General features: G+C 31.7%; 3 protein-coding genes across 6 annotated transcripts; 1 reads left to right on the top strand and 2 right to left on the bottom strand.

Moving 5' to 3' along the window:
• Positions 1 to 111: 111 nt before the first annotated feature.
• Positions 112 to 18,047, bottom strand: LOC135847367 (facilitated trehalose transporter Tret1-like). 3 transcript variants are annotated; one of them, XM_065366845.1, is made up of 6 exons: positions 17,796 to 18,047; positions 2,618 to 2,741; positions 2,225 to 2,481; positions 1,917 to 2,093; positions 1,503 to 1,847; positions 112 to 1,431 (listed from the first exon to the last, which is right to left on the bottom strand). In XM_065366845.1, exons 2-6 carry the CDS (start codon positions 2,715 to 2,717, stop codon positions 835 to 837), a joined length of 1,476 nt encoding a protein of 491 aa, XP_065222917.1. In that variant the 5' UTR covers positions 2,718 to 2,741; positions 17,796 to 18,047; the 3' UTR covers positions 112 to 834. The 3 variants fall into 3 exon arrangements, with proteins under 3 accessions (XP_065222917.1, XP_065222919.1, XP_065222916.1); XM_065366847.1 differs by lacking the exon at positions 17,796 to 18,047 and adding an exon at positions 17,191 to 17,329; XM_065366844.1 differs by lacking the exon at positions 17,796 to 18,047 and adding an exon at positions 2,842 to 3,138.
• Positions 18,048 to 19,976: 1,929 nt separating this feature from the next.
• On the top strand, positions 19,977 to 21,774 carry LOC135846501 (pyridoxal phosphate homeostasis protein). Of its 2 annotated transcripts, none has more exons than XM_065365616.1 (6): positions 19,977 to 20,114; positions 20,455 to 20,539; positions 20,625 to 20,768; positions 20,843 to 21,053; positions 21,131 to 21,372; positions 21,439 to 21,774. In XM_065365616.1, exons 1-6 carry the CDS (start codon positions 20,056 to 20,058, stop codon positions 21,460 to 21,462), a joined length of 765 nt encoding a protein of 254 aa, XP_065221688.1. In that variant the 5' UTR covers positions 19,977 to 20,055; the 3' UTR covers positions 21,463 to 21,774. The 2 variants fall into 2 exon arrangements, with proteins under 2 accessions (XP_065221688.1, XP_065221687.1); XM_065365615.1 differs by having other exon boundaries at positions 19,980 to 20,114; positions 21,458 to 21,774.
• Positions 21,535 to 25,107, bottom strand: LOC135846499 (copine-8-like). The gene is made up of 12 exons (XM_065365614.1): positions 24,902 to 25,107; positions 24,744 to 24,832; positions 24,488 to 24,624; positions 24,268 to 24,409; positions 24,072 to 24,197; positions 23,838 to 23,995; positions 23,522 to 23,748; positions 23,368 to 23,450; positions 23,159 to 23,291; positions 22,857 to 23,087; positions 22,596 to 22,774; positions 21,535 to 22,518 (listed from the first exon to the last, which is right to left on the bottom strand). Exons 3-12 carry the CDS (start codon positions 24,553 to 24,555, stop codon positions 22,225 to 22,227), a joined length of 1,641 nt encoding a protein of 546 aa, XP_065221686.1. The 5' UTR covers positions 24,556 to 24,624; positions 24,744 to 24,832; positions 24,902 to 25,107; the 3' UTR covers positions 21,535 to 22,224.
• Positions 25,108 to 26,096: the final 989 nt, after the last annotated feature.

The raw sequence follows: 26,096 nt of genomic DNA, 5'->3' as shown, positions 1-26,096 counted from the left end.
TATGAGTTGGAATATTATTCATTTGAACTAACGAACACTTTTATAAACGTTGTGGTGCAGTACGTAAGTAATATTTTAAAATCTGGGGGAGAGGGATAAAAATACTAAACATAAATATACATAATTTATTCATAAAAACAATAAAATTATGCAAATAATTTACAAAAAATCAGGAATGAAAATAATGCACAAAAATTCATCATATTATTCAACGCTATTTTCTGATGGACGGATACCTCGCGGAAGTACACAAATTTTAGAAAAAGCAACGTTCATCTTTTCTTTCTACAACAATTGAACAAAGGTTGTGATGTAAACTGTGATATGACATAATAATACAACATGGTAACTACGCAGTAACAAATCTAATCTAAAGGTACATGATACAATAAAATAATCAAAATCAACGCAGATCATTCTTAAATAAACAATAAATAAGCAACAATATCTCAGTAGTATTTTATGTATCACATTAAACGCGAGTATCACTGAAATTCGTTTCAATTTTTGGAATACACTCTCGCATTTGATACATAATTTCGACATAAAAATACTTACATAAATAAGACGTAATACAGATGCGGAGGAAAATAAAAATGAAAGTTAACAATAATGGACAACTAAAAGCTTCGGCGATATTTAAAATGACAGTTTTTGATATGATAAGAAGTAATAAATATAAAACTAAAAACGTAAAAAAAAGTAGATTTTCATCACGAATATAAACTGGAAAAAAATTCTTTGATATTGATAATAAATGCATGGAACAAATTGATTATGAAACCGTTGAATTTAAATGTCCACTTTGGGTAAATTATAATTACAATTATACCGCTATACTTTCACTTTCGTTTCACCGAATGGTGGATTGACTTCGTATTGAGTCGATGGCACAATATTTTCATCCCCTAACATAGCTTGAACTTCGGATAAAGTTTTACCTTTAGTTTCCGGTACTATTAACGCGACGAAAAATACACCAATGGCGGAGCATACAGCAAAACACCAAAACGTTATACCAGCTCCGAACCAAATTACAAATAATGGAAATAGTTTAGTGACTAAGAAAACGTAACTCCAATTACACAAACACACTATCGAACAAGCCGCTCCTTTGATCTTAAGAGGGAATATTTCTCCTACTAATATCCACGGAACTGGACCGAATCCTAGAGAGAAAACGATTATGTATCCTGATAAACTAAGCAGAGGAAGCCAGCCGATATCCGATACGTCCAATTTGGCGTCTGTTTTCAAGTAAAAGTACAATCCCAAGGTAAAAGTACACAGAGTCATTACTATAATCGACATCAACATCAGTAACCGTCTTCCGAGTTTATCAACGATTAGGGAAGCTATATAAGTGGATAAAGTTTGTACTACTCCAATTATAATGGAGGATAGGTTCGGGTCGATGGTAGCACCAGCATCCTGTAAACAATACCTTTGCTTAGTAAGAGTATTTTTTCCAAATTAATAAAATAAAATAATCGAAAACTAACCTGGAAAATCGATTTCGTGTAAAATATAACCGCATTACATCCAGAAAATTGTTGGAAGAACATTGCTCCAATACCAATGAGCAAACCTCGTTTGGCAGCTTTAGTCTGGAAAGCTTGTAAGAAAGGAACCTTTTCAGCTTCGTCTCTTTCGATATCGTTTTGTATTTCCAAAAGTTCAGGTTGACTGTCGTACTTGGATCCTCGATACCAAGACATCGATTCCTTCGCAGCGGAGAGGTTCTTCTTCATTATATGAAAATAGGGTGTTTCAGGAAGCAGCAACATCATCAAAGCGTATATCACAGGGATTACGGCGCAAATTAACGTTAACGTGAACACATTGACCTAAATACAGATTATATGAATAAATCCTCGTTCGAAAATTGTAAAAAAGTTACCATGAAAAATACTTACGAAGGTTCCAGCAATATAGACTAATAGAATTCCGACAGTGATTTGCAATTGAAAATAGGTTCCCAAGGCACCTCGGATATCTTTTCCAGCTATCTCAGCAGTATACATAGGAACAACAAAACAGAAAGCACCGCTGGAAATTCCGGTCAGAAATCTTCCAACAATAAACATAAAAACCTGGAAAGATAACATTAGAAAATTAACCATATGGAATATGGATAACATGAGAACAAAAAAATGCTTTGTTGGAATCAAAAGTCACGTTAGAATTGAACTTTTCAATTAGGTTTTTATTAAAAGATACTAACCGATGGAGCAAATGCCATTACTATCCAACCAATGGTAATAGGAATATTTAACACTATGATGAGATTCTTTCTACCCAAAAGATCAACTAATGAACCAACAATAAGTGATCCAACAATTGCTCCTAATGGCATAAAGCTTCCAATCCACGCCATTTCATCTTTCGATACACTGAAACCATATTGACCACCTTCTAACGCATCGGTGGTTGGAGAAGTCCATCCCAAGGTAGTACCAATGATCAGTGCTCCAAAAGTAGCTTCATGACGAGAAAACAGAAACACCAATGTAAATTATGAGCGAAAATACAGTATAAGAAATGAATTGAAATGAGCGAAATAATGTATAGGAATAAGATGTAGAAATAGGTAGTTTTGTAATATGATGATTATTACCTATAATCGCGCCGATGTACTGGGTACCATGACGCGCCTTCGATAGATCCGATTGGGAAACGAGAACTTGCTGACTGATGCTAACTTTTTCGGCGACCATTGCAGGTAACAAAGGTGATGCTTCCTGAAGTAAAATTTCCTCATTAGTATAAGGCATAATGTTAGACATTATTGAACAAATTGAAAATTATAGATTTTAACAAGTGTGTAGATGTCTATCTTACAGAAGCAGTATCATCGTGCTCGTCTTTATATACAATTTCGTCAGACGTTGAAGCTCGAAAGGAATTTGAACTCGCCATTTTTTAATTGGTTGAGTAATTATAAGACTAATTTAAATTCGTTGAAATTTCATACTCGATTGATATTTGATTGAACTCTAATCTAACACTATTGAAAGTAACACAGTTCGAATGGTTGTTTACACAAATTAAGTAGATAATGTTGCGAAAACTATAGAGCTTTTGATAAATTTTGGAAGGAATTAAATTTAATGTATAATATTATAGATAGCGAAGAAAAAAAACTAATTAGTTCAAAAAAAAGAAAAAAGTGTAATGAATTGATAAGGTTTTATCTCTTTGTTTATTATGATGACGTCATTTGAAAAAATGGAAAAAAACCATAGCCACCCATCAAAAAATTTAGCCAGGTCATTCGTGATTCGTGAATTCTGTTTTGTTGATTCGTAAAAAGAACTATAGGTTTGCTCAACTCCACTTTTAAAGTTTTGAAATTTTGATTTGAATTTTCAAAATTTTAAACTTTGAAAAATTTGTTTTGTGTTTTGTTTTGTTTTTATTTTTTTAATTTTTAAATCGAAATTTTAAAAAATTAGAGTTTTTTTGACTGACTGACGACTGAAATCTTGTTTTGATTTTTAATTTTAACTCTTCTCTTTTGGCTTGACAAGATTTAGGTCCAGGATGCATTAGGTCACGATTAGGTACCTAATTTTATTTAGTTTTTCAAACTCGAATGAAACCTGAAAGAATAATTTATTGAAATCGAATAAAAATTATTTCCCATTATTCATCTCGATTCTAGAATGACAAAATGACAATTGACGATTGATGGCCTGATGGGATACAGAATTGAGAGTAGAGTACAGAAAATTCAAAAGAAACAATTAATGAAAATTTTTTATTTTTTCGTGGCTTCTTTGAAATTTGAATTCAAAATCAAAATTAGGTACAAAAAAATTGCGCACATGACATGGTCCTAAAAAGCCTCCATGAGACAATTCAAAGCCGCTTGGGTTTTACGTTTCACACAATTTATGTGATTGATTTTTCGCATCATCTTCAAGTTTCAATCAATTCCAATGCATAGGTAATGAAAAATGTATGCTATCATCGCGTTAAGAAAATCTATTTCTATTCAAATAATAAAATGCTTTGATCTTAAACTTATTTAATTAAATAGGTACCCAAATGCGAATATTTCTTACGACCTTGAAACGTCGAATACATATGTGTGTAGAATTTACACGTGTATGCTTCTGTAATAATAATTCCATAATATTTAATTATTTATCGTTGAAATAAGGTGGTGCTTAAACTATTAACTATTCCTATCCTAAGTTTACGGAAGTGATTAACCAGACAACCTGCTATAGAATACGTAGTATATTTCATTGACAATAAACCCGGTCATGAAGAAAAACCTTATTGTAAGGGTGAAAAAGCATAGGTATTGATAAGTAGGTACCTAATATTCCTATTCAACGTAAGTACACTTTATAATATACCTGCCTGCAACTACGCCGTAATATCTACCCATGTTACGTCCTACTGAAATTACAAATTGTTATGGTATGATCGCTCAAAGGGTAGGCTTTAATTAGATCATATCATCTCAATACTCTCCTCAAATTTTCAGTCAAAATAGGTCTATACGCGTATTTATTCAGACTATTTATAAAATGCCTCCTACAACAATATTACACAAATTCGATCATTGCGGCGAAATGGTTATTGACATTAGGTTTATACTCGTAGGTACAATGAATAGTGTAGGGTGTTAATGACCGTTGAAGGATGCCTATCTTCGTTGGTAAATTAAAAACCGCCAGTTATTACCTCAGGTCAAGGATTAGTTTCGGTTTAATGGAAATTTTGATTAGACTAATACACTTGTGCGATTTTACAAGATCACCTTCTTAATATATATTCAGGAAATACATATGATGCTGTTTGAGGCGTATTTTATACCTGTGTTCGCCGAACCTTTCCTTTTAATTTTATACGATCATTGGGAATTATTATAGAGAGCAACGTTTATACGAAATTATTTTCATTGCTTACTTCCGATTTAATGATCCGCAAATATAAACTTAAAATGTGGTAACAGGTGTGGAATACTCATTGCATCAAATTTAGCTGATTTCTACATGTTACCTACATCATTGAGAACCTTCTATGAATTTAATTTTCTTCACACTCTAAGATACCTTTACCTACGCACATATTTTCACAGTTCGTTGATCAACAGCTTTTAGGTATATAAAGTTTGCATATTTTATCATTAAATATAATCAACCCGATTCTTGTGAAAAATGAATTTAAACGTGATTGACCTTTTGAATGCATTCTTTTCTTGTGTTCGTAACTTTACCATCATCATCTGCTACAAATTCTATTCACTCTACATAATTTTTAATTTTTTACCCACTGCATAATAACAAACACCATCCACATTTACCAAAAAATTACACACACACACTTACGTAAAGTACGTGTAATTAACTAATTAATTTCACGCATGGTTAATTTTCAAATAATATTACACAAACGTAGTTAATTTCGTAAAATAAACCGGACATATTTGCGTTTTCAGAAAAATCCAGCATTTTAGCCTTGATCCTTGCTATTCATATGCACAACAAAATCATCGTTAAATAGGGCAACTGACCTTGGCCGTGAAATTTACGCGAAATTTCTCATCTTTAACAATACTTTGTGAACTATAAGTATACACGCCACACGGAATGCAAAATATCAGCCAACTGCGGCTGAAAGCTGAATAAGTATATGATTATAAGCAGAAGGTACTTTTTTCGAAAAAGAAGAATATATAGGTACTTAGGCTTGCTGGAAGTAGTTCTATCTGATTTTACTCAAGAGAGTTTCGGTAATTAGATTTGTAAAAAATAGATTAGTAACTACCTGATGCAAAGACTTTCTCCAGCATTACTTCAGTTTTGAAATATCCCCTTCGAGAACTGAAGAGTTTATCAAATCAGCTTGGTGAGAATATAATAAAATCAATGTCATATGTGAACGAACGAAAAATAAGAAGTGCATTTTAGATCATTGAAAATTAAGAATTAATGTACCTATACGAACGAAAGCATACTGCAATTGCCACAACCTTACTTATTAGAACAAAAATGTAAGTCATTCAATTTTACTCGTACATAAATTTATCATCACCAAATCAGCAATGTAATAACATTGACCAAAAAAAAAAAAAAAAAGAATGTAGGGAGATATCATGAAATAAAAAACGCCTGCAAGAGATTATTCTATTGTTTACACAGTGATAATAAATTTTTAATAATTTTCAATATGGCAGGCGAAAAGGTAGGTACCCTATAGAAATGAGATTAAGGTCTACTTCGAAATACTTATTTTACCTACAATGAATCGCTGACAAAATTTATTCGTGTATATTTTTAAAGGAATACACATCTCGAATGAAGTTTATTTCGTTACAAGTTACATACAATGTACAATTATTTATCTCGTCGGAGATAACGATAGATAATAGGTAGGTATTAAATAGGTAACTAATACTAGCGCTAAAATAGGTAGGTTGAGAACTCGCATCATTTTTCCAACAATTTTGATAATTATTGATTTTAATTTAATTCTTAAGAACATTAAATATTACAAATCCAGTCAACTTACAGGTACCTACCTATAATATATTTCATAGTCTTTGTATTAAATTTTTTTAGTGCATTCTTGATTGAACTGAACTGAATTCTCGTACCTAATTTAAAGTGTAGGTACCTATAGTATTTTAATATCCTACGAGATGGTGGCGGAGTTTTCTATAATTTAGAAAGAAAATTCTGCGTAAAAATTCTGTTAATTTAATTTTTTTTATTTTTAGGAATAAATCATCTTTAATAAGAGTTTTAAGTAAATAAGTATGTAATGAAGAATTTATTTGAAAAAATTGCTTCTGACGAACCCATGTCATGTTCCTTACAAAAAATTCGGTGATGTACTTGTAAAAGCTATGGTACCATTTCAAGAAATGAGTGTTGTTTTTTTTCTTTTTTTAAAAAAAACACCATATTTTCAAAATTTTGAAGTATGTAATACAAAAAGCTGTTCATTTTGTTTCGTTTTTTTTTTTTTTATATACCTAGAAGAGAAATGTTTTTGTGCGTTTTGAAGTTTTGATTTCACATTTATTTTAGTTTTATTATTGAACGACGTAAGTACTCGCTTCGGCTGAATGGCACGTAAAATCGTGAAGCGTTCCACATTTTTTCATTAATCTGGTTAGGTACCTATATACGGTATTTTACTATGTAGGGCTGCGCCAGCAGGTCTAACATAATGACCATCTAGAGATGCCAAAATATAATTTCAGGTTCGCAGTTAATCGCACGAACTCCGCGATTATTCAGACACTCTGCAAACCCAGCGCAATATAATTTTTGGATACATCAGAAGAAACAGAATGACTAAAAAGATACAAGCTAACTGATCTACCAATCCGGTTTTTATAAATTATTAAGTTAGGTCAATGGACTATCATTTCACGATCGTGATTTTACAATGTTAAACGTACAGATAGATGCCGCATAAGCTGGCAGTGGCTGTAATATTTGTTTTAAAAAAATTACAAGTTACGTTGATAACTTTTAAAAATTCCAGCTCAGAAATAGGGCACCTATTGAAAGAGTTGAATTCATAGGAAACTGAAAATAAAAATGGGTTTGAATTCCTATGATCGATCAGCAATTCAATAATTGTAAATATTTGTCTAGAAAAAAAACCGTGCTCAAAAATTCAAAAACGAACTTTAATTCCTGAACATTCAATAATTCAAAGGGTATAATATGGGTAAATGGTGTGCTGTTTTTACCTATCGAAGTTCTGGTCAATTTATGCATTTTTGTTAGGTTGAATGATTCTTTTGTCTATGACATTATTATAAATGGGTAGCTCTACCTATCTCTATAAACGAATTTATGACAAAAACATTCAAAACACGTGAATAGATAACTGCTACTGTAGCCTACATTTACATACTCGTATCACCAGGGCACATGTTTGAGGTACATAACTTGTACGTGTAGACGGTATAGATAGATATTTTGAAACAAAAAAAAAATGTCAATGTCGAGGACATAAGTTGAATTTATTTACATTACGCTAACGCAGCGTATCCATCCACATTGCTCTTTATTGATGCTACCAGTAGGTAAAATTACGTAAAATCCAATTCGCAACAATATGTCGTTAATTCAATTATATGAATAGAAAAAAAAACCAAACAGTCGGTAATATAATTTATTTTCTTACGTACAATTATGTATGAAAATCGCGTATAGATTCTTATAATGGCGAACAAACGTATAATTTCGAACAAAGCGACAACGTGCGCAAATATTTTGTTGTTTTGTGATATATGTCTCTCCCTTTTTTTTTCTTACTAAATTGACAAATTTTATGTTATTAAATATTTTCACGGGTGCGTATTCTCTACGCAGGTGAACCTATACTCGTAGACCTAGACCTGGGTAGGTGCTAGGTAGGGTACTGCGTATTTTATCACGTGTTCAGCGTGATTTTCTGCAGATCTCATACCTACCTCCTAAGTGTTCGAGGTGGAAAATTTTCAAAATGTAAATTTTTAATGAAATTTTACGAAAAAAAAAACAGAAAAATGAATAAAGAATAAATTGCGAGTTTTAATTTTGAAAAAATTATTTCAGATTGTTTTTAGTGTTGCTTTTGAAGTTTTGTCGGTTTTTTACTTCGCTTTTTTGTAATTGCGAAGCCCGAAGCACGAGAAGTGTGGTCAAAATTATAAACCTGCTCTTAAATATGTACGTATAGATTTACGAAGACGTACCTACACATACACTATGTATGAAAATTACATAAATTCCTGTACAATATAAACGTAATCTTCCACTTCGGAAACGATTAAGTCTTTAAAGGCCTCCTATAGCGTAAGAAAGCTTCTAATAAACAGAAGAAAGTTTAATATCCTACTGATAGTTAAATTCAACAATTAAATTCGCCTTCAAGTCTCCACGATATGCTGCTGTAAGTAATAATAACCATACACGCGTTTTATTGTACACATTTTTCTTATTATTATTAATGTACTCATCGCTGTTTCATTCATATATGGGTGAGGTTTTTTTTTATGAATGAACAATAATTTGACTTGATCAAAACAACGACCACCGTAAGTCGAAAATATTACGTGTGAAATTAATTTTTCGTTTTTAAAGTGAATAAGTGAAGCTGACATAAGTGAATAGGAAGGGATCGAGAGATGCCGCTCTTTCCATATAGTGTGCTTTGTCTCATACCTAAAAAAAATTTAGAATTAAAACTTTTGAAATTGGAGTTTGAGGTTTTTTTTCCAAATTCAGAAAAATGTTTTTTTTTTTTTTTTTTTTTTAAATCTCTGAAAGCGAGGCTCTAATGGTTGGTGTTCATCAATCTAAATTTCCATCCAAAATTCGTTGGTATAAAATTAGTGTAGGTATCTAACATTTAGTACCTATTTATTTGACCTAGGATTCGTCATTCGTCTGCAACTGCATGTGGGTGTAGGGTGTTTGCAATGAATTGACATTGGGCCAAACTTTTCAGCTGATTGGATAACTGCCCAGTATTTTTAGGACAAGTTCATTCACCAAGCTCCGGCTATTGTTTGTCTGAGACAGAAGACTTGGTTATTATTGTTATTATTTTTTTGTGTACGATTTCAAATTGTTACTTTCAAGTTATCTGGCTTGGGAAAATGGTACAAGCTTTTTCAAAAAAGTAACTTTTAATGTAAAAAACATCTCAGAATTGGAGTAGAGAGGCCGTATATGAATAGAAAATCGTTCTCGAAACATGAAAGATGAGTAGGTACCAAAGTATGAAATTGTTAAATAAAATACCAGGGGTAGCTCAGAAAAATTATACAAGTAGGTAGATACCTATGTATACGAATATCTGAAGTTCTGAAGTTTGTTACTTCATCTGCATGTTTGCTCATCGATTCATTCGATTGTTATCTTTTGAGTTCCAATAAAAAGCTTTTGTATGTATACCTTCCCATAGCATAATATTTTCATTTAATAAATAAAACTGATAAATCGTCATTATTGAGTTTATAAACATTCTTTACTTGTATTGAAAACATTTTTTCTTTTTTAAAAACAACTACATACATATATCCTATTGTTTTGGAAAACGTACTCATCAAGACTTTAGAATCCAGGACAGAAAAAATTTAATTTTCAAAACTGAAAAAATAAAAGTAGGTAAATCTCGTAAAACCTGTCTGGAATTTTGTGGAAATACCGCACAGAATTAATTATACCTACCAGATTTCTTTTAAGAAGGAAATTAGAAAAAAGCACAGATAACTCTATGTAATTACAATAAAAAAAAATATTTAAAAAATTGAAAAAAATGAAAAAATGATTAGCTTTTTACATTAATTTTGTCCCTCCTACAACATAACCAAGAAAAAAAAACGTAAAAATGAAAAAATTTTCTGTAGGTCTTTCTGGGAAAGTTTTCATTTGCTTGATATTTTGTTAAACTGTTGTTCTCATGGATTGAAAAACCAAAAAATCTTTCACTGATCATACTCATTTTGTATTTGGTAGTCAAGTTACGACCTTTTGGAATAGGTACTCAACGTTTTTTATACTTGATCTCCAATTCTTCGTAATTAGGTAATACAATAGAAGTTATAAATATCCTCAGTTTTCCAAAAAAGTTGTGTTTTATCAGCATCATTTTAAACGTCAGTAACAACGTATGATTAAATACAATAAAATATTAGGTATCTATCAAACAATTTTTATGGTAGTTTCCTCGAAGTTGAGCAATTTTTCCCTTCTGAGAGCCTCGACTACTCATTCTGTGGTGAATTAAGTGCACGATTACGATATGTACCTAAATCTTACCTACGTAAAACTATGGGTAGGTACGTTTGACGTTGCAATATTTTCCAATCATTTCACGAATGACTTCACACTACTCATATAACCTACCTAAACCTATCGTAAAAGCAAACAGGTATAGGTTTCAGCTAGGTATTCTTTATCTTCGTCGTATAATACAGAAAATGAAAATTTAATTGTAATTTTATCATTCGAAATCTATACCTACGTAGTATCGGTACCCTACTCTAGGCCTCGGAATATGCGATAATTAATTGATAAACGATTAATCATTACGCTGATAGGTATATTATATGCGAGTAAGTACTTCCTATAAGGATGTGCATTTGAACTCGTCCAAATGAACTTCGATGAAATGCAAAAATATGTTATTGAACCTAAACGGATGTAATGTAGGTAGGTACCTAGATGAACTTGAATTTCACCAACTTTTAAATACTGCGATTTTTTTTTGTTCTGGATGAGTGGATATTTTATCACCCATAAGGTATTTATCTCATAGATGTACATTTTTTGAAAATTTTCCAATGACGAAGGAGCATTTGAATGCCCACGTCAAATACTCGGTAATTTCATTAGTTTATCGTATCATTGGGACGATTTGTAGGTACATACCTAAATCAATTATAATTTGATAAACATCATTTAGCATTTACAAGTATCATTGATATGTTTTGCAAATTAATTTTGGGTATGGTTATACGTAGTAGTGGGAATAGTGGGGTATTAATTACGTTGAGGTAATAAATGACATACCTAATAATTATCTAAATTAATATTTGAAAGGAAAATGTATGTAAATGTATTGATACCTAAAAGTAAAAAAAAAAGATAAAATGTAGGAAATGTTTTTTCACATTGAAGTTGGAAAAAATTGAATCCAAATTACGTTTCTGTATCAAATAGGAATCAATTATACCTTGCATATCATTTTCTCTCATTATGGGTCATGATTACCTATCAACTTTTACGGGGGAAATGTAAAATGTTCGTGCCCCCTCACAACATAATATGTAAATGGGTACTTGGGTAGGTAGAGGTAGGTACCTATAATCAGTTGATGATAATTGATGTTGGGATTACCGATATTTAAAGTAAAATGTAAAATATTTTAAACTGATTTTCATATAACTTTAATTTCATCACATTTTATGTAGGTAGGTACTTACAAAGATGCTACAAAATTTCGTTTGTCGCGGAACAGCTTAATATGGTGAGACTCCCCCCCCCCCTCCATCAACACATATTTACTTCTACACTCGAAATGATTTTTTTTTTCAAAATTGTAATTATAGTTTCAAACGAAGGAAAAAATATTCGATACATCGTGATAAAATTATTCTTGTAAAATGAATAGGAATAGATATGAAATAATAGTGGATCAAAATTCTTTGAAAGAACTGAAAGTTTATTTTTTAATTCCGTTTTCAGTTTCTTTTTTCAGTTCTAGCTTTGGTCATTTCCCTCTTTTTTTTTATCACTGTTGGAGTGTGGGTATATTAAACTTGGATTTTTCATTAAGTTCCTCTTTCTATATTATAAATCAAAACCGAAATCTGTATTTTAAAAATTTGAATTCTAAAACGAAATTTCAGTTTACATTCCTGATTTTTCCTATGCATGACTATGTATTATGTAATCATTTTTTTCATTTTAAAATTGTGATTTATTACATTTGACGTCATTTTCTTTTGAGAAAAAAGTAATTATACATAGACTATATCTCTACTATGATGGTGGTTTTTTCATTTCGATGAAATTTTCTGACTGAAGTAGGTACATATAATATACGTATGAGTCACAATTTTTAAGTTATTCGAGCGTGTCTGACTGTGATGATATCTCTGAATTTTTTCTGTAATTTTATGTAATTTAGCATTGTTTGTTTTTTATGACTATTGCACGCGAGAATGAAGACTCCACTATGAGAGTGACTGCACCTTATGAAATTTTCACAAAACATAAATATTTCTCCCCCCCCCCTTTTATATTCAGAACTTACAGTACCTACCTACCTGTTTGGGATAAAATTAATAACTTAAATTACCTAATTTAATTTCACGAATATTTCTTAAATTATCTAATTTATTTAATATAAAAAATTGAAAATTCACAACAAAAATCTGTAATTGGTATTGTATGTAGATGAATTGTGTATTCACATTTCAGCAGGAAGCTCTATGGCATTTAAACAATTCATTTTATTGTCTACTTTCGTGTCCAGTATGACAAATGAGAAACAGAATTGAATTACAATTTAACAAAATAGAATAGAGATGCCATGTCATCCGATTAAATGCAACAATAAATAAGCAATGTATAAGGGTATACAATTAATCCGTACAATAAAAATAATCAGCTTTTAATTGTTTTACTTATGGCCGAAAAATACACACGACCGGTGTAATTATAATTTTTAAAAGAATTAAGATTTGAAAAATGATATAAAATTTTTTTGAAAAGATTTCTGTTCAGTTTAAGAGGTAGGTAATTATTATCGAGTTAATTACGGTAATAATACTAAATTCCATTACCTACTATGTCGACAATAGTTGTAAATTGTAATTGTGTAGGACACGTAGGCTATACTCAGTACACCTAACTGTATTGGATATTTCGAACTTTATTTAATTTCTTTTTTTTTACAAACGCGACAATGCGACATTATGTAAGATGAATTGAACATTTTATTTTGAAGAGCTTTCAATAACAATGTGCATCATGCCAAGTATTACAAAAAAATTCAAGGACTAGTTCTCTTATATGAGTTATGATATGTGTACTTTTTTTTTTTTTTTTTATTTATGTAGGTAAATTTAAACTGATTGTGAACCATCTTTGATCAGAATAAGTTCAGGTATATAGGTATTAGGTAGCCAGGTACGTTATAAAGTACAATTAGTATGCCGGCAGTATCATTGTTTGGATCGTAGTAAGTAATCATATTATTGATATTCACTTGAATCACCTGTAAGAAGACAAATATCCTGTTTCTTCAAGGAGCACTAGATACGATACCCCACCTATGCAATTTTATACTACTTATAGGTATAGGGTTTGAGTTAGTTTACGGATGAATGGAAATAAAATTTCACCTTTGAATAAAATTTCAAGGTGAACAAATTCACTAGTAAGTAGATATATAAGGTTTTTCTTTTACGTGCATGGTTCAGGAAATTCATAGTAGGTACCAAACCAATGGTTAATATTTTGATAACAGTTATTTCATTGTCAAGTTTCTTCAAGTTCTGAGAAAGCTTTAACATTTCTGATAAGGTATTTTACTACCAAAAACATAAGTAACGATACTTTTAAGCTAACTTACGTAGGTATTTATTTATTTCTAGTACGTTACGTATTACGTAGACTAGGTAGGTACGTTTACGTATAGGTTAGGTACCTACGTATAACTTTAAGTTTCCTACGTAATAAGTTTATGGCAAATCACGATGCATTTTTGATAAACAAGGCTAGTACGGTTGTGGTGGTGAATTAGTGACATAAATTATTACACAGTTAATTAACATTGCACTTAATTCTTTTAAACCGGCTGTAATTATTCGGTTGAATGACTTATAATAAACAAAAAATGAAAAAAGTATTCAAATTATTACGACTATTATCACCGAGTCGTAATTTCTCATTGATTTATTCATAATTTGAGTACATAGGTGTCTTCGAATTTTTCATACCTATTTGAAAAAAATATATCAATGGGTAGTTATACGTATCTAGATCGACTACTTTGCTTACATACTACTTTGGTCTATCCATTAATCAACCTTATCATTTCATCACTCGAATACGTAATTCAGATTTTTATTACCTGGCGAGTGTTTTTCATCGAAATATGATATTTAATTTACTTCTGATTACAGAAAAAATTTGTACAAATCATGTTTTTCTCGCTAGTGAATGAAAATCTCAATAAGCAGTGCAGTAATTAACGTATAGGTAACCTAAAACCTTTTGATACCTGGTAATCTTCATATGAGGAGAAGGGGCGTGAATGCAGCACATCATTTTTTAAATATAAAAATTATATTAAAATATTTTATTTCTTAAAAAAAATATTTGAATCATTTTGCTGCTGATGAACTGGATATGGTCGTGGAAGAAAAGGGGGTTATATTTTTTTGACAGTTTTCAATTTTGGATCTCAATAAAATGAAATTGGTACCATACACGGTTGGAGTAAATCTGTTTTCGCAAGTTTGAAGAGAAATAAAAATAAATTCAAAATCATCATTAAAAAAAATCGAAAATTCAAAGTTGATACTTATATTTGATATATTATGTACGAGTACTATCACACACATGCCAAATTTAGGAGCTATAATCTAATAATTTGGGATGGATAAATTATTTTCAAGAATAATGAATTAATGATCATATGTGGCATATCGATTTCAATTCACTTTTTCAATTTAAGCCCCCTAGGTCTCAAGATAAGCCTCGCATTCCAAAAAAAGAAAATCGTGTGTTGTTACATACAAAGGTCAGTCAACAAATAAGTTTCCCTCATTCAGAAAATTAGGAAGGGAAATACCTAGGAACTTGAAATTTTCAGGGAATCTTGATACAACCTTTGAGCACCACTCTGCAAAATGTTATTCGGATCCGTTCAGTAGTTCGTTTATAATGAGAGTTTGAAGATGAGATAGGAGTTTTATAGCGTGCCCGAGGTTCAAGTGGTTCAACGAGGAGTAAAAAAAAATTTTAATTTCGAAAAAAATACGTTAATGGATGTTTACAGATGCCTACTGATCCTCCATGAAGAAAAAATTGTCCTAATTTGAACAATATGTGAGTGGTGCCGAAAATCCAGTGGTGAGCGCTTGAGCGTGATAAGTGATCACAGGGTAGGTTGCACAACTAGTGTTTCAAAAACGAACTCAACAGCAAAAATTGATGAAATTATACACAATAATCTTGATATCAGTATCAAAAACATCAAATGTGAGCATGATGCTTCATATTTGACTACCTAAAAAACATTATTGAACTTTGAAAGTCATTTTCAGTACCGCAAAATTTGAATGTGCTGCGTCACAAACAAAATTTCGCTGTTCATGTTGCTGCATGTCAAAAGAATTGTCAGAATTTGTGTAAGAATGATGAAAACAAGTTCCTTAACACAATGGTAACCAAAAACCGGGTTGAGTGCATCACTATGCCTCGCAAATTTGGCACAATCCCCATCGTGAAATCAATTTAAGTTTCAACTCTGACCCGCTATAAGACTCCTACCGTCCTACCACATCTTCAAACTCTCATTATAAACGAACTACTGAACGGATCCGAATAAAATTTTGCAGAGTGGTGCTCAAAGGTTGTATCAAGATTCCCTGAAAATTTCAAGTTCCTAGGTATTTCCCTTCCTAATTTTCTGAACGAGGGAAACTTATTTGTTGACTGACCTTTGTATAAGTATGATTTGTTAGTTTTTCAGAAATGATGTCAATTTCAAATTCATCCGATGATCCGACTATACCTACCTCTCATCTTCATAACGTTTTTTTCAAAATTGAAATTGAAATTTTTTTTTTTTTTTGAATAAGTATATTTCTTAGATGTTATTAGAAATGTCACAAAAGTGGCTTAATTACTTTATATCTAGATATTCTACATTTTAATGGACTTGATATTGTGGTGCCTATTTTATATTTTTTGTTGTGGTGTTGAAAATATTGAAAAAAAAACTACTTCGTACATAGTTAATTATATTATAATTCAATAAAAATGTCAATTATTTATTTTCAATGGCTGATAAGTGATAATTTATGATAAATGGAAGGAAACCGGAAACAAACCAATGATTAAAATTTTTTTACGATTTCAGGACTTTTTGACAAAATCTAAATAAATAATATTCAAGATATAGCAATCACTTCTCACATCAGTTCTCACGTAAATGTTTACGCTCCATCATAAGTAGGTTGGTACTTACTCAAAATCTCAATATTCAAAAAGTTTAAAAGGAAAAAACAGGACTTAAGGCGACTAGGTAGATGTAAATATCAGTTCAGAGGACGAAGAAGAGGGGTGTTGAAACTTGAAATGATTACCTACGTATGTTATTATGAAGTCTAGACTAACACGTTACATATATGTAGTGCCCCCCTTCTTCATCATCCCACCCCCACCCCGTTGAGCACCTAAAAAAAGCAAAATCAAAATAATCATCCTACAGGTACTTACAAATTACAATCATAACTATTCTTATTTCCTTTCATTTGCCTTATTTGCCTTTTTTTCTACTAGTAATGATTTTATTACAACATTCGTTTCCGATCAAAGTTTTCCAACATGCTTTCTTATGCACTTTCAAAATTATTACATATTTCGAAATTATACCACCAAATACCTACTTTATAACATACCGAAGGAACGTAAATTTACATACCAAATGGGAAATATAAACATAGGTTTTATTTATAGAGAATTCTTTCAAGTGAACAATCGCAATCAATTGTACAATGCAATTTTTTTTTTACACGCAATGCATCATGCAGAACAATTACCGCGCATTCTAAAAACCGACCGACATTTACTTTAAACTTGAAAAATTCCAATTTAACGATAAATGAGTATGAAATTATCAACTTGCTCTGTAATTTGTGAGATTTACTCAAGATTGATATCGCTATGCCCATACCTACTTCTTCAGTAAGCTATACGATTAGATTCACAAATCCTGATTAGGTACCTATGAAATTTGAAAATCTCTGCCCTTCGTCTACTTGCAGTAGACTTTTATCTAGCTTTTTCTTTTTTCTTTCAAATTAAAATTTAAAAATAAATCTAGATCTAGATCTACTTCTACACCACGTGAGTGCTGAGCACATCCTACAGCAAATATTCAATTAATATTTTTCTCATCTACCTCCACCCACATGAATCAATCAAAATGATACGGAAGTATCAGACGTATCAGTTACCGATAGCTACCTAATTAAAAAAGAAAAAAATAATAAGTAGTAGATAAATAGGTACATATCATCTTCTTACCTCTCAAGAGAACAAAAAACGACGACGACGACGACGACGGAGCAGCAAAATCCAAAACCAACGTAAAAAAAATTCACGATAAATTATGATACATTAGTGCCAAAAATGAAAAACAAATACAAAAATTAGAAAACTTCAACGGATCTATTATTGTCGAACACAACAAAAGTATCCCCTGAAAGTGCGACTTGCTCGCAGGACGAAATAGAACTGTTTGGTGTACTACAAATCGTACAATCAAAACAATTCAACTGCCAGAACCTTAGACTGCGGTGTTAGTAGGTATTCCCGTCCATCGAACGCAGGTCGAGTTCCTTTTACCGCACATTGCGGAATCGTTTTTTCACCACTTTAGATATGTTAATTGTTTAATTTTATAATTATACATTCTAAACTCGGATATATTTCCATTGGAAGCGGAAATAGACTTGTGTGACATTGATTTGAGTCATAGATACAATTTAAAATGTACACAGAGATGAACTTTTTTTATAGGTACCTTCAGATATGTTGATTTATTTATTGTAAACTTTCATATAGGTACGCACAAGCTTATTTCGTCTGCGGTGGAAGATTTGTTCTAATTTTCGTTTTTTTGCGGTTTTGAAACAAAGAGCATTGAAAACAAGATAATAATTAATGAAGTGCTTAGATTTTTATTTTTTTTATTTTTTATTTTTTTTTTTTTACTAAACTGAAAGAACTAAAATATACCTATTGGATTAGCATAGGAACGCGCATTAGGCCAACTATAGTAAGTCAAATTACAGCAATCGAGTTTTAAAAATTCCATTCATGAATAAAATAAAATAATTATCGAAGTAAACAATCATTACTTTGATTTTGTAGACGTTTGCGTATAGTTAACAAAGGAAGTTTAATTTCGATAGACCACGAGAAGAAGCGAGTTGGAGTATTTTCAATACTATGTAGAGCATATCACAATAAAATCAAAGAACGACGACGATCGGTGGCAATTCTGAAGTAAAAATAATCTTGGTACTTATTATGTAATTTACGTACCTATTTTATGGCAAAGTTGCGGAGTGAAGCTGGATTTAATATGTATTATCGCAATGCGTGAAATGACCATAACATTGTGAAAAGTAGGTAGGCCTATGAGATAATTGTTTAATGGTAATCGTACACCGTTTATACTCGAAGCATGACAGTTTTACTTTGAAATTGATCTTTTCAAATTCATAATTAGAACTACTGAAAAAAACACCATCGAATTCAAGTAAAATAGGTATATAAGTAATTAAAAAATTAATAAATATTACTCTGGCTTGTCCAGCTTCTAAGTATACATCCTCTCTGCCATCAATAACGCAGACAATCAATAATCAACGTCTTTCGTAACAATACTTACAAAGACATGAAAATTAAAAATTCTGAATTAAGTGGGAAAGTGTACTTCCAAGTACATATTAAAGTTGGAATTGATTGCAATTTCATTAATAGAGCATGCATTGATCATTTTTTTTCTGAAATGAATGAAGCTGTTTTACTTTTAATAATAATTGATTATTAGTTTGTTCGATTTTTGATCAAAGTAGTATCTCGTCCTATCAACAGAAAAATTCATAAATAAATGAGGGAGATAGAGGGCAAAGAAAGTACAAATAGGTAAACGAGGGATAAAATTGTTTTTTTATCATCCAAGAAGTGTGTTTTTTTAGACAGATGAAACATGAAACCACTAGGTTTGTTTTGAAAGACTGAGGAAGAGGGACTACAATTTCTGCCAAAATTTTTCTTTTGGCCATGAATATGAAAATAAAACCTTTTTTCATATAATTTTATTCTGACTTCTGAGATGTCGGATGTCACCCATGAATTTTTTATTCCTTTAAATAAATACAGTATTCTGAAAAATACAAATTTTATTAGAAGACAATACATGAATTATTGAGATTAGTGAGAAATTGAGGAAGAGGAATTGAATTAACTACTTAAGTGATGATACTGATGAAGTGATGATACATTTCACAGATTGATAATGAACAGTCAAATTAATTCTCATCGTTGCCATAAAGGTTGCATATTTGTAATACGAAGGAGTTCATAGTAACTTGAAGAACGTAGAATAGGTATACATATGTAGGTATGAAAAACAATTTCAGAATTTATTTGATTAATTAATTTATCTTGAGATATTAAGGAATCAGTGCGCGAAGCATCAACTTTTAAGTTTTAACTAGAAGTTAAAAAGTGATCTACCTACGTCAAAAGTTAATACGTATTTTCACGAAGAAAAATGTTTTACTATCAGTTTTTCGTTTCAATTTATCTGAATCTTTTAATTTGTTCAAATAGGTAATTAAATGAATATTAATTTTCATTTTTCATATAAATACGAGTGACAAAGCTAATGGTTTTTTAAAATCGATGACTCTGCCTCTACGTCTACATCCGAGCTTGCTGACTGCATAATTTTGGTTCATTTTTTCATGAAAAAAAACGACTTGAAACTTGAAAGCTCTCTAGCTCTTATCAAATTATTCTTATCAGTCAGCTGATAATTTACAATCCACTAGAAGACTAAAAATCAATTCGACTATGAAACCACAATTTATGAATGTTCTTCTAATTAAAATGCTATGTATAAAACGTATTTTTCAAATTTAATCTTCAAGAGGAAAATTATCTCTTCTAGAATCATGGGCGACGAACACTTCATCAAAGAAGCTCTCAAAGAAGTACACGAAAAAATTCAACGAGCTGCGAATAATCGACCTGATGTAACGTATAATATTTAATTACCGTACCCTTTGTTACACAATAATTTCATATTATATTACGATCAAAATATCGTTCTGTTTATAGAACCTACAATATATCATTCCAAGGCTTGTAGCTGTGAGTAAAACTAAACCAGTAGAACTTATTGTCGAAGCGTACAAAGAAGGGCAGAGACATTTCGGCGAAAACTACGTCCAAGAACTCATAGCCAAAGCTTCCGATAAAAGTGTAAAAACACACCTACCTACAGCAAATTTTATGTATTTTTCGAATTTACTACAATTAAATTACTCAATTTTTAGATTCTGGACAATTGCCCGGATATAAAATGGCATTTTATTGGTCATCTACAAAAAAATAAAATCTCTAAAGTGATCGCTATACCGAATTTATACATCGTCGAAACGATCCATTCGTCCAGACTTGCAACATCTTTAAATGAAAATTGGCCTAAGCATCATCCAAATGAAACACTCAATGTTTACGTGCAAGTGAACACGAGCGACGAAGATGGTAAAGTTATGGATTACTTTTACGATAACATTCCGTGTATTTTAAAAATAATTCACGTATTTATCCATTACGTACAGAAAAAAATGGCATTGCGCCTACCGAAGCACCAAGTTTAGCGAAATTCATTATTGAAAATTGCCCTAATTTAAAATTTCGTGGAATAATGACGATTGGAAAATACGGATATGATATCAGCCAAGGCCCGAATCCTGATTTTCTTCTGTTGGTTAAATGCAAAGATGATCTCTGTCGAGAATTAGAGTTACCTGCGGATCAAGTAGAATTATCTATGGGAATGTCTAGTGACTACGACCATGCGGTAAATTATTTGCATTATTCAACCATCTACGCAGATACCTAATTGAAACTCCGTATCAAAAATCAGTTATTTAATTTTTTAATAGATTGAGTTGGGCAGCACAAATGTACGAGTTGGTACCAGTATTTTCGGCTACAGAGAAAGAAAAGTCAAAAACAAGGATGCCGGAGATCAGAAATGAATTTATTTGCAAATGTAAACATCAATTTGAAGCTGGTAACTATGACTGAAAAAAAAGGAAGGAGAAGAAATCGATTGAGCAGAATACAAGTTCCATAAATCGAAGCATTTGATTAAACTCTTTAAACAATTCTTAAAATGCTTAATATTAATAAAGTAGATAATCGTTTAAAAAAATGTAATAAAAAAATCAATCAAATGAATATATTATCTCCATAAAAATCCGTTGTAATCTTATTATTAAAAGATTGGAAATTAAATGTTACTTAGAATATAAAACAAAAATAAAAAATGAGGCAGATGAATATTTTAAACTCTTGAATATTGAACATTTATCATGAAAATTATATCACAAAATTAAAATAAAATTACAGGTAATTAAAAATAATCGAAAACAACATGAATAGTATAAAAAAAATTAAGAAAAGTCTTAAAATTAATTGTTTCCCAAAATATAAATGAATTGTTATTTTTCGACTTGCGGATAGGATATTGGTGCATAAAACAAATTGAACAACACGACGAGTGAAACTACCTACTCGGTATGAAAAGAAAGACTGAAAAAGACTAGTTTTTAAGGTAAAGACTGAAAAAACTCTAAAATGAAAATTAAGTCACTACAGAAGCTGAAAATTAATTTAATTTAAGAACATCTAAATTCGTCGTTTAAATTTACTGCTTTTTAAAAGATCCAGGTTCTATTCTACGAGTTTTCATGTAATCGACAATTTGTTCAGGGATTTCGGCTAATACTTCTTTAGCCAAGGCAGCTCTAGCTAGAATAGGATTTTCGAAATGCTGGAAATTTCTAAACGGCACAAACTGCACGATATCGCGAGCAACATTTTGTCCATTGAAAGAGACCGGTACCGTGTCGCCGTCAAGTTCATCCATAGCGCTGAAATCTGCGTAACCAACACCTACGATAATGATTGACATGGGAAGCTTCGAAGCTTCAACAATAGCCTGCAACAAAATTCACCACCCAAATTAAATACCTTTCCAGCAGTTCACTTTGAACGTAAAAAAAAAATGAAAATTACTTTTTTAGTTTGTTGCATATCCGTAATAACACCATCGGTGATTATCAACAAAATGAAGTATTGAGAGCCATCCTGATAAGTCTGAGCGAATTTAGCGACATGGTGGATTACAGGACTAAAATTAGTTGGTCCGTAAAGCTGAACGGATCGGATACAAGTTTGATACGCGTCCAAAACACCTACGCAAATAACACATGATTATTCCCAAATCTAAATACTTTTCAGCCATCCATGATCCAAGTATCTCTTTGTATCTCTCACCATCAATTCCTGTACAGAAGGGATTGGTGGGATGCATATTGACGAAAAATTCGTGAGATATTCTTCCGTCTGGGGGCAGTCTTGCGCCGAAACCGAGCACAGGGTACATTTTATCGCTATCGTAATCTTGTATAATTTCGCCTACTGCTTTGAGAGCCTGTTGGTACTGATTAGGCTGTCCTCCACTAATATAATGCAAGGAACTCGGTAAATGTGGGTCGCCATTCGAAGCTGCAATAACGTCAACTCAGTAAATTAAATTTAAAAATAGCCCGAATGATTTACGTCAGAAGGTGGCTCACAAGTGAAATCGATGGCAAAAGTACAATTCAGCTGAGTACCGCCGGTTATGTAGTCTAAAAACGTGTGTACTTTTCGCATTTCATAATATTCCAATGTAACTCGTCCATTCGTTTTGGTGGTTGGATTACGTTTCTGAAATAAAATAAACAAAACACAATCAATAATGAGTTGTTTTTCTGATTCCGCTGGGAGCTGTAATGAGTCATACCTTCGTGTCAACTTGATAACACTCAAAGTCATTTTCGCTACAGACTCCTTTCGACAATTGATTAACAGTGACGTTGAATTCGCCTAAAACGACAAATCTTAATATGAATATAACGTACATTGGCTAAACTGCGACCTGAAAATAACCAACCTACCTATCAACGTATGACTTCCATTGTTATTATAATCGAAACAAGCGATTTTGATATCCCGATCCAAATCTCCTCCACACAACGAACGTAACGGTATAGAAAATCGTTTCCACCTTGGACTTGTAGACCATCTTACCACTTCAGAACGATGCACAACTCGATAATCACCTTCTTCGCCGGATTTTGCAAACTCCAAGAATGCATTCGAACTACGGAAAAAGGACAGAAACCTAAAGCAGGGGGAGAATAATTAGTCAACATTATTCAGAAAACGAGAGTACAGGTCACAACAGGTCAAAATCACTGAATAAATAATTACCATCCACACCAGTCATCTCTTTGCAATCCCCATCCTTTAAATTCGAGTACAATTTCGTCTCGACACGATGACAATTCTTCTACATGAACGGTTAACTGGCCTTTATTAATTTCCTTTCCACCTTTCAGGGGTAGAGTGAGTTTTGAAGCCGATACTAGCTGCGCAAAAAATTGATTTTTTTAAGCACGCGACCGGTCCGAAATATGACGAAAATGTTAATTATTCAAAGTATACCTGGCCCAAAGTGGTAGTACAACTTCCCAAAAAGTCATGATCATTTAGATTGCTACTGTTATTATCGACATCATAAACGCTGAACTTCAATTCTTGAAGAACTTCGAAATGATAAGTAAGGATAGCCTAAAAGAGAAAAACACAATTAGGATAAAATAAGACAAACAGATTAAATTCGAGGAGAAACACTACGTACTTTTTTGCTGAAATTTGGATTCAGATTATTATCTATCACTTCGGTACGACATATTTCCCTCCAATCCGGCACTTCGGGTGATTTGTAGAAAACCACACACATAGGATCTGATTTCGAGAATACATCGCAGTCCAACAAATTCCTATACAAAATAAAAACGAAGAATGATTATAACGGAGTAATTATCATCATATACGATAATAAATAAAGTTATAAAAACCTGCAAGATATGGAAAGCTCAACTTCAGACGTAGGATTAGCAGATGTACCCGGAGTAAAAGTAGACATATTACAAAAAGTGTCTTGAGGAATTCGGTTACCGCGAGACTGGCACTAAAAGCTATTAACTTAATTAAACTGCAACAGTTCGAAATTAAAGTATAAACGTATTCGTGATTAGATTAGAACTTGTTGAACTTGATAATCACGCAAAGTATAGGTAAAACAAGTCACAAACGAGAATGAAGAATACAAACCGACAGTAGGTAAACGAAACAAACCACTGACGTAACGTATCTCACTATTTCAGCACAAAATGAAATCTTGTGACGTCAAATCATGGAATCTACGTGGTATCACAACATTAGTCGAAAATTAAAAATAAGTTCTTTCTATATAAAATATAGTTAATTACTTCTTTAAACTGATTATTCTATTCTACCAATTGATAATGCTAGTGCTACGGAATTTCTAGTTTGTTTGTTTTGTACACAAGCGCGTGGACAACATACAACTTGGTTTACGCCTACTATTTTAGTAGTAGGGCGTGGGGTCTCGATAAATCGGCGGAAAAATCAAAAATATCGTTGAGAAATTTGAGAAATGAAGAAAACTGAAGTACGTGTTGGAAAGAAATCATGGAATGGAATCGGTGATATTCGTAGATACCTAGATAAGATAGGTACTTTCATTTTGTGACTACAGGACTACACAGTACACAGTCCGCATACACATCAACACATGGTAAAAGATTTTTTCCGAGTGGCGAGTGGAAATCCGCCACCAAAAATTCTGGTTTCTCGCCCAGAAATAATAATAAATAAGTAATACATATACATACATATAACTTGTACAATAATGTAATGTTTTTATATTTTGGCCATGCGATCCGACGCGAAAAAGAGTAAAAAGACATGGATTGTGGTTGTGGATGAGTTTGGGCGAACATGAGATGAAGATTGAAAAGTTTTTATCAAAGTGAATAATTATTATCAGAATTTATAAGAAATGTTATTATTTTACAAGTTTAGAGGTTCAAAAGTGCATAAAATTGAGTTTGAAAAAATTCCACGATTTTCTGTAGAAATTTTCTGTTACCTTTATTGCCACTATAAAGGAAGCTTAACTAAAAATGAAAAACTCTCGGTAAAAGTGTTCAGAATTTTGAACAATATTGAGTCTCAAAATGAGAACTTTGAATGGCATACAGGAATCGAGCGTGATTTTTTTTATTTTTTGAAATACAAATTAATAAATAAGTACCCTTCCGCCTTTTATTTTCAACATGACCTAGCAAGCCAGCAATTGAAATAGGGATTTAAAAAAATTTAATTAAGTATGTGCCTACACCATTGAGTAAATCACTACTTTTGTTTGCTCATATTAGGTTGTTTTAGTTTTTCCTGCATTTCAAAAAGATTTCATTCTCTTCTCATCAAGTATGTACCCAGCTCAATCAATCAATTTATACCTATCTACTACTTGTCTCGCTTTCAAAGTTGTCTGTTATAGTGTTTTTATCATATAACTTAAAAATCAAGTCTTCGACATTTTCCAAGCTTCGCATAGCTTGGAAAACTGAGCAGTGAGCAACTGAGTACCTGAGTACT

The sequence above is a fragment of the Planococcus citri genome, chromosome 5, assembly GCF_950023065.1.
Source record: "Planococcus citri chromosome 5, ihPlaCitr1.1, whole genome shotgun sequence".
In the NCBI taxonomy this organism is placed as follows: domain Eukaryota; kingdom Metazoa; phylum Arthropoda; class Insecta; order Hemiptera; family Pseudococcidae; genus Planococcus; species Planococcus citri.
The sequence above is the reverse complement of the archived record's forward strand: the minus strand, read 5'-3'. Positions and strand labels throughout refer to the sequence as shown.

Excerpts from the sequence above, each read along its gene's own strand:
- LOC135847367 (XM_065366844.1), bottom strand. The coding sequence starts at position 2,919 with ATGGCGAGTTCAAATTCCTTTCGAGCTTCAACGTCTGACGAAATTGTA. Across the intron at positions 2,482-2,617 it reads GTACATCGGCGCGATTATAG|CTACTTTTGGAGCACTGATC; the intron begins GTAATAATCATC and ends CTCGTCATGAAG. Across the intron at positions 1,432-1,502 it reads ACACGAAATCGATTTTCCAG|GATGCTGGTGCTACCATCGA; the intron begins GTTAGTTTTCGA and ends TATTGTTTACAG.
- LOC135846501 (XM_065365615.1), top strand. The coding sequence starts at position 20,056 with ATGTTTTACTATCAGTTTTTCGTTTCAATTTATCTGAATCTTTTAATT. Across the intron at positions 20,540-20,624 it reads CTGCGAATAATCGACCTGAT|AACCTACAATATATCATTCC; the intron begins GTAACGTATAAT and ends TTCTGTTTATAG. Across the intron at positions 20,769-20,842 it reads CCAAAGCTTCCGATAAAAGT|ATTCTGGACAATTGCCCGGA; the intron begins GTAAAAACACAC and ends CTCAATTTTTAG.
- LOC135846499 (XM_065365614.1), bottom strand. The coding sequence starts at position 24,555 with ATGTCTACTTTTACTCCGGGTACATCTGCTAATCCTACGTCTGAAGTT. Across the intron at positions 23,749-23,837 it reads AGAGATGACTGGTGTGGATG|GTTTCTGTCCTTTTTCCGTA; the intron begins GTAATTATTTAT and ends CCCCTGCTTTAG. Across the intron at positions 22,775-22,856 it reads CTTCTGTACAGGAATTGATG|GTGTTTTGGACGCGTATCAA; the intron begins GTGAGAGATACA and ends TTATTTGCGTAG.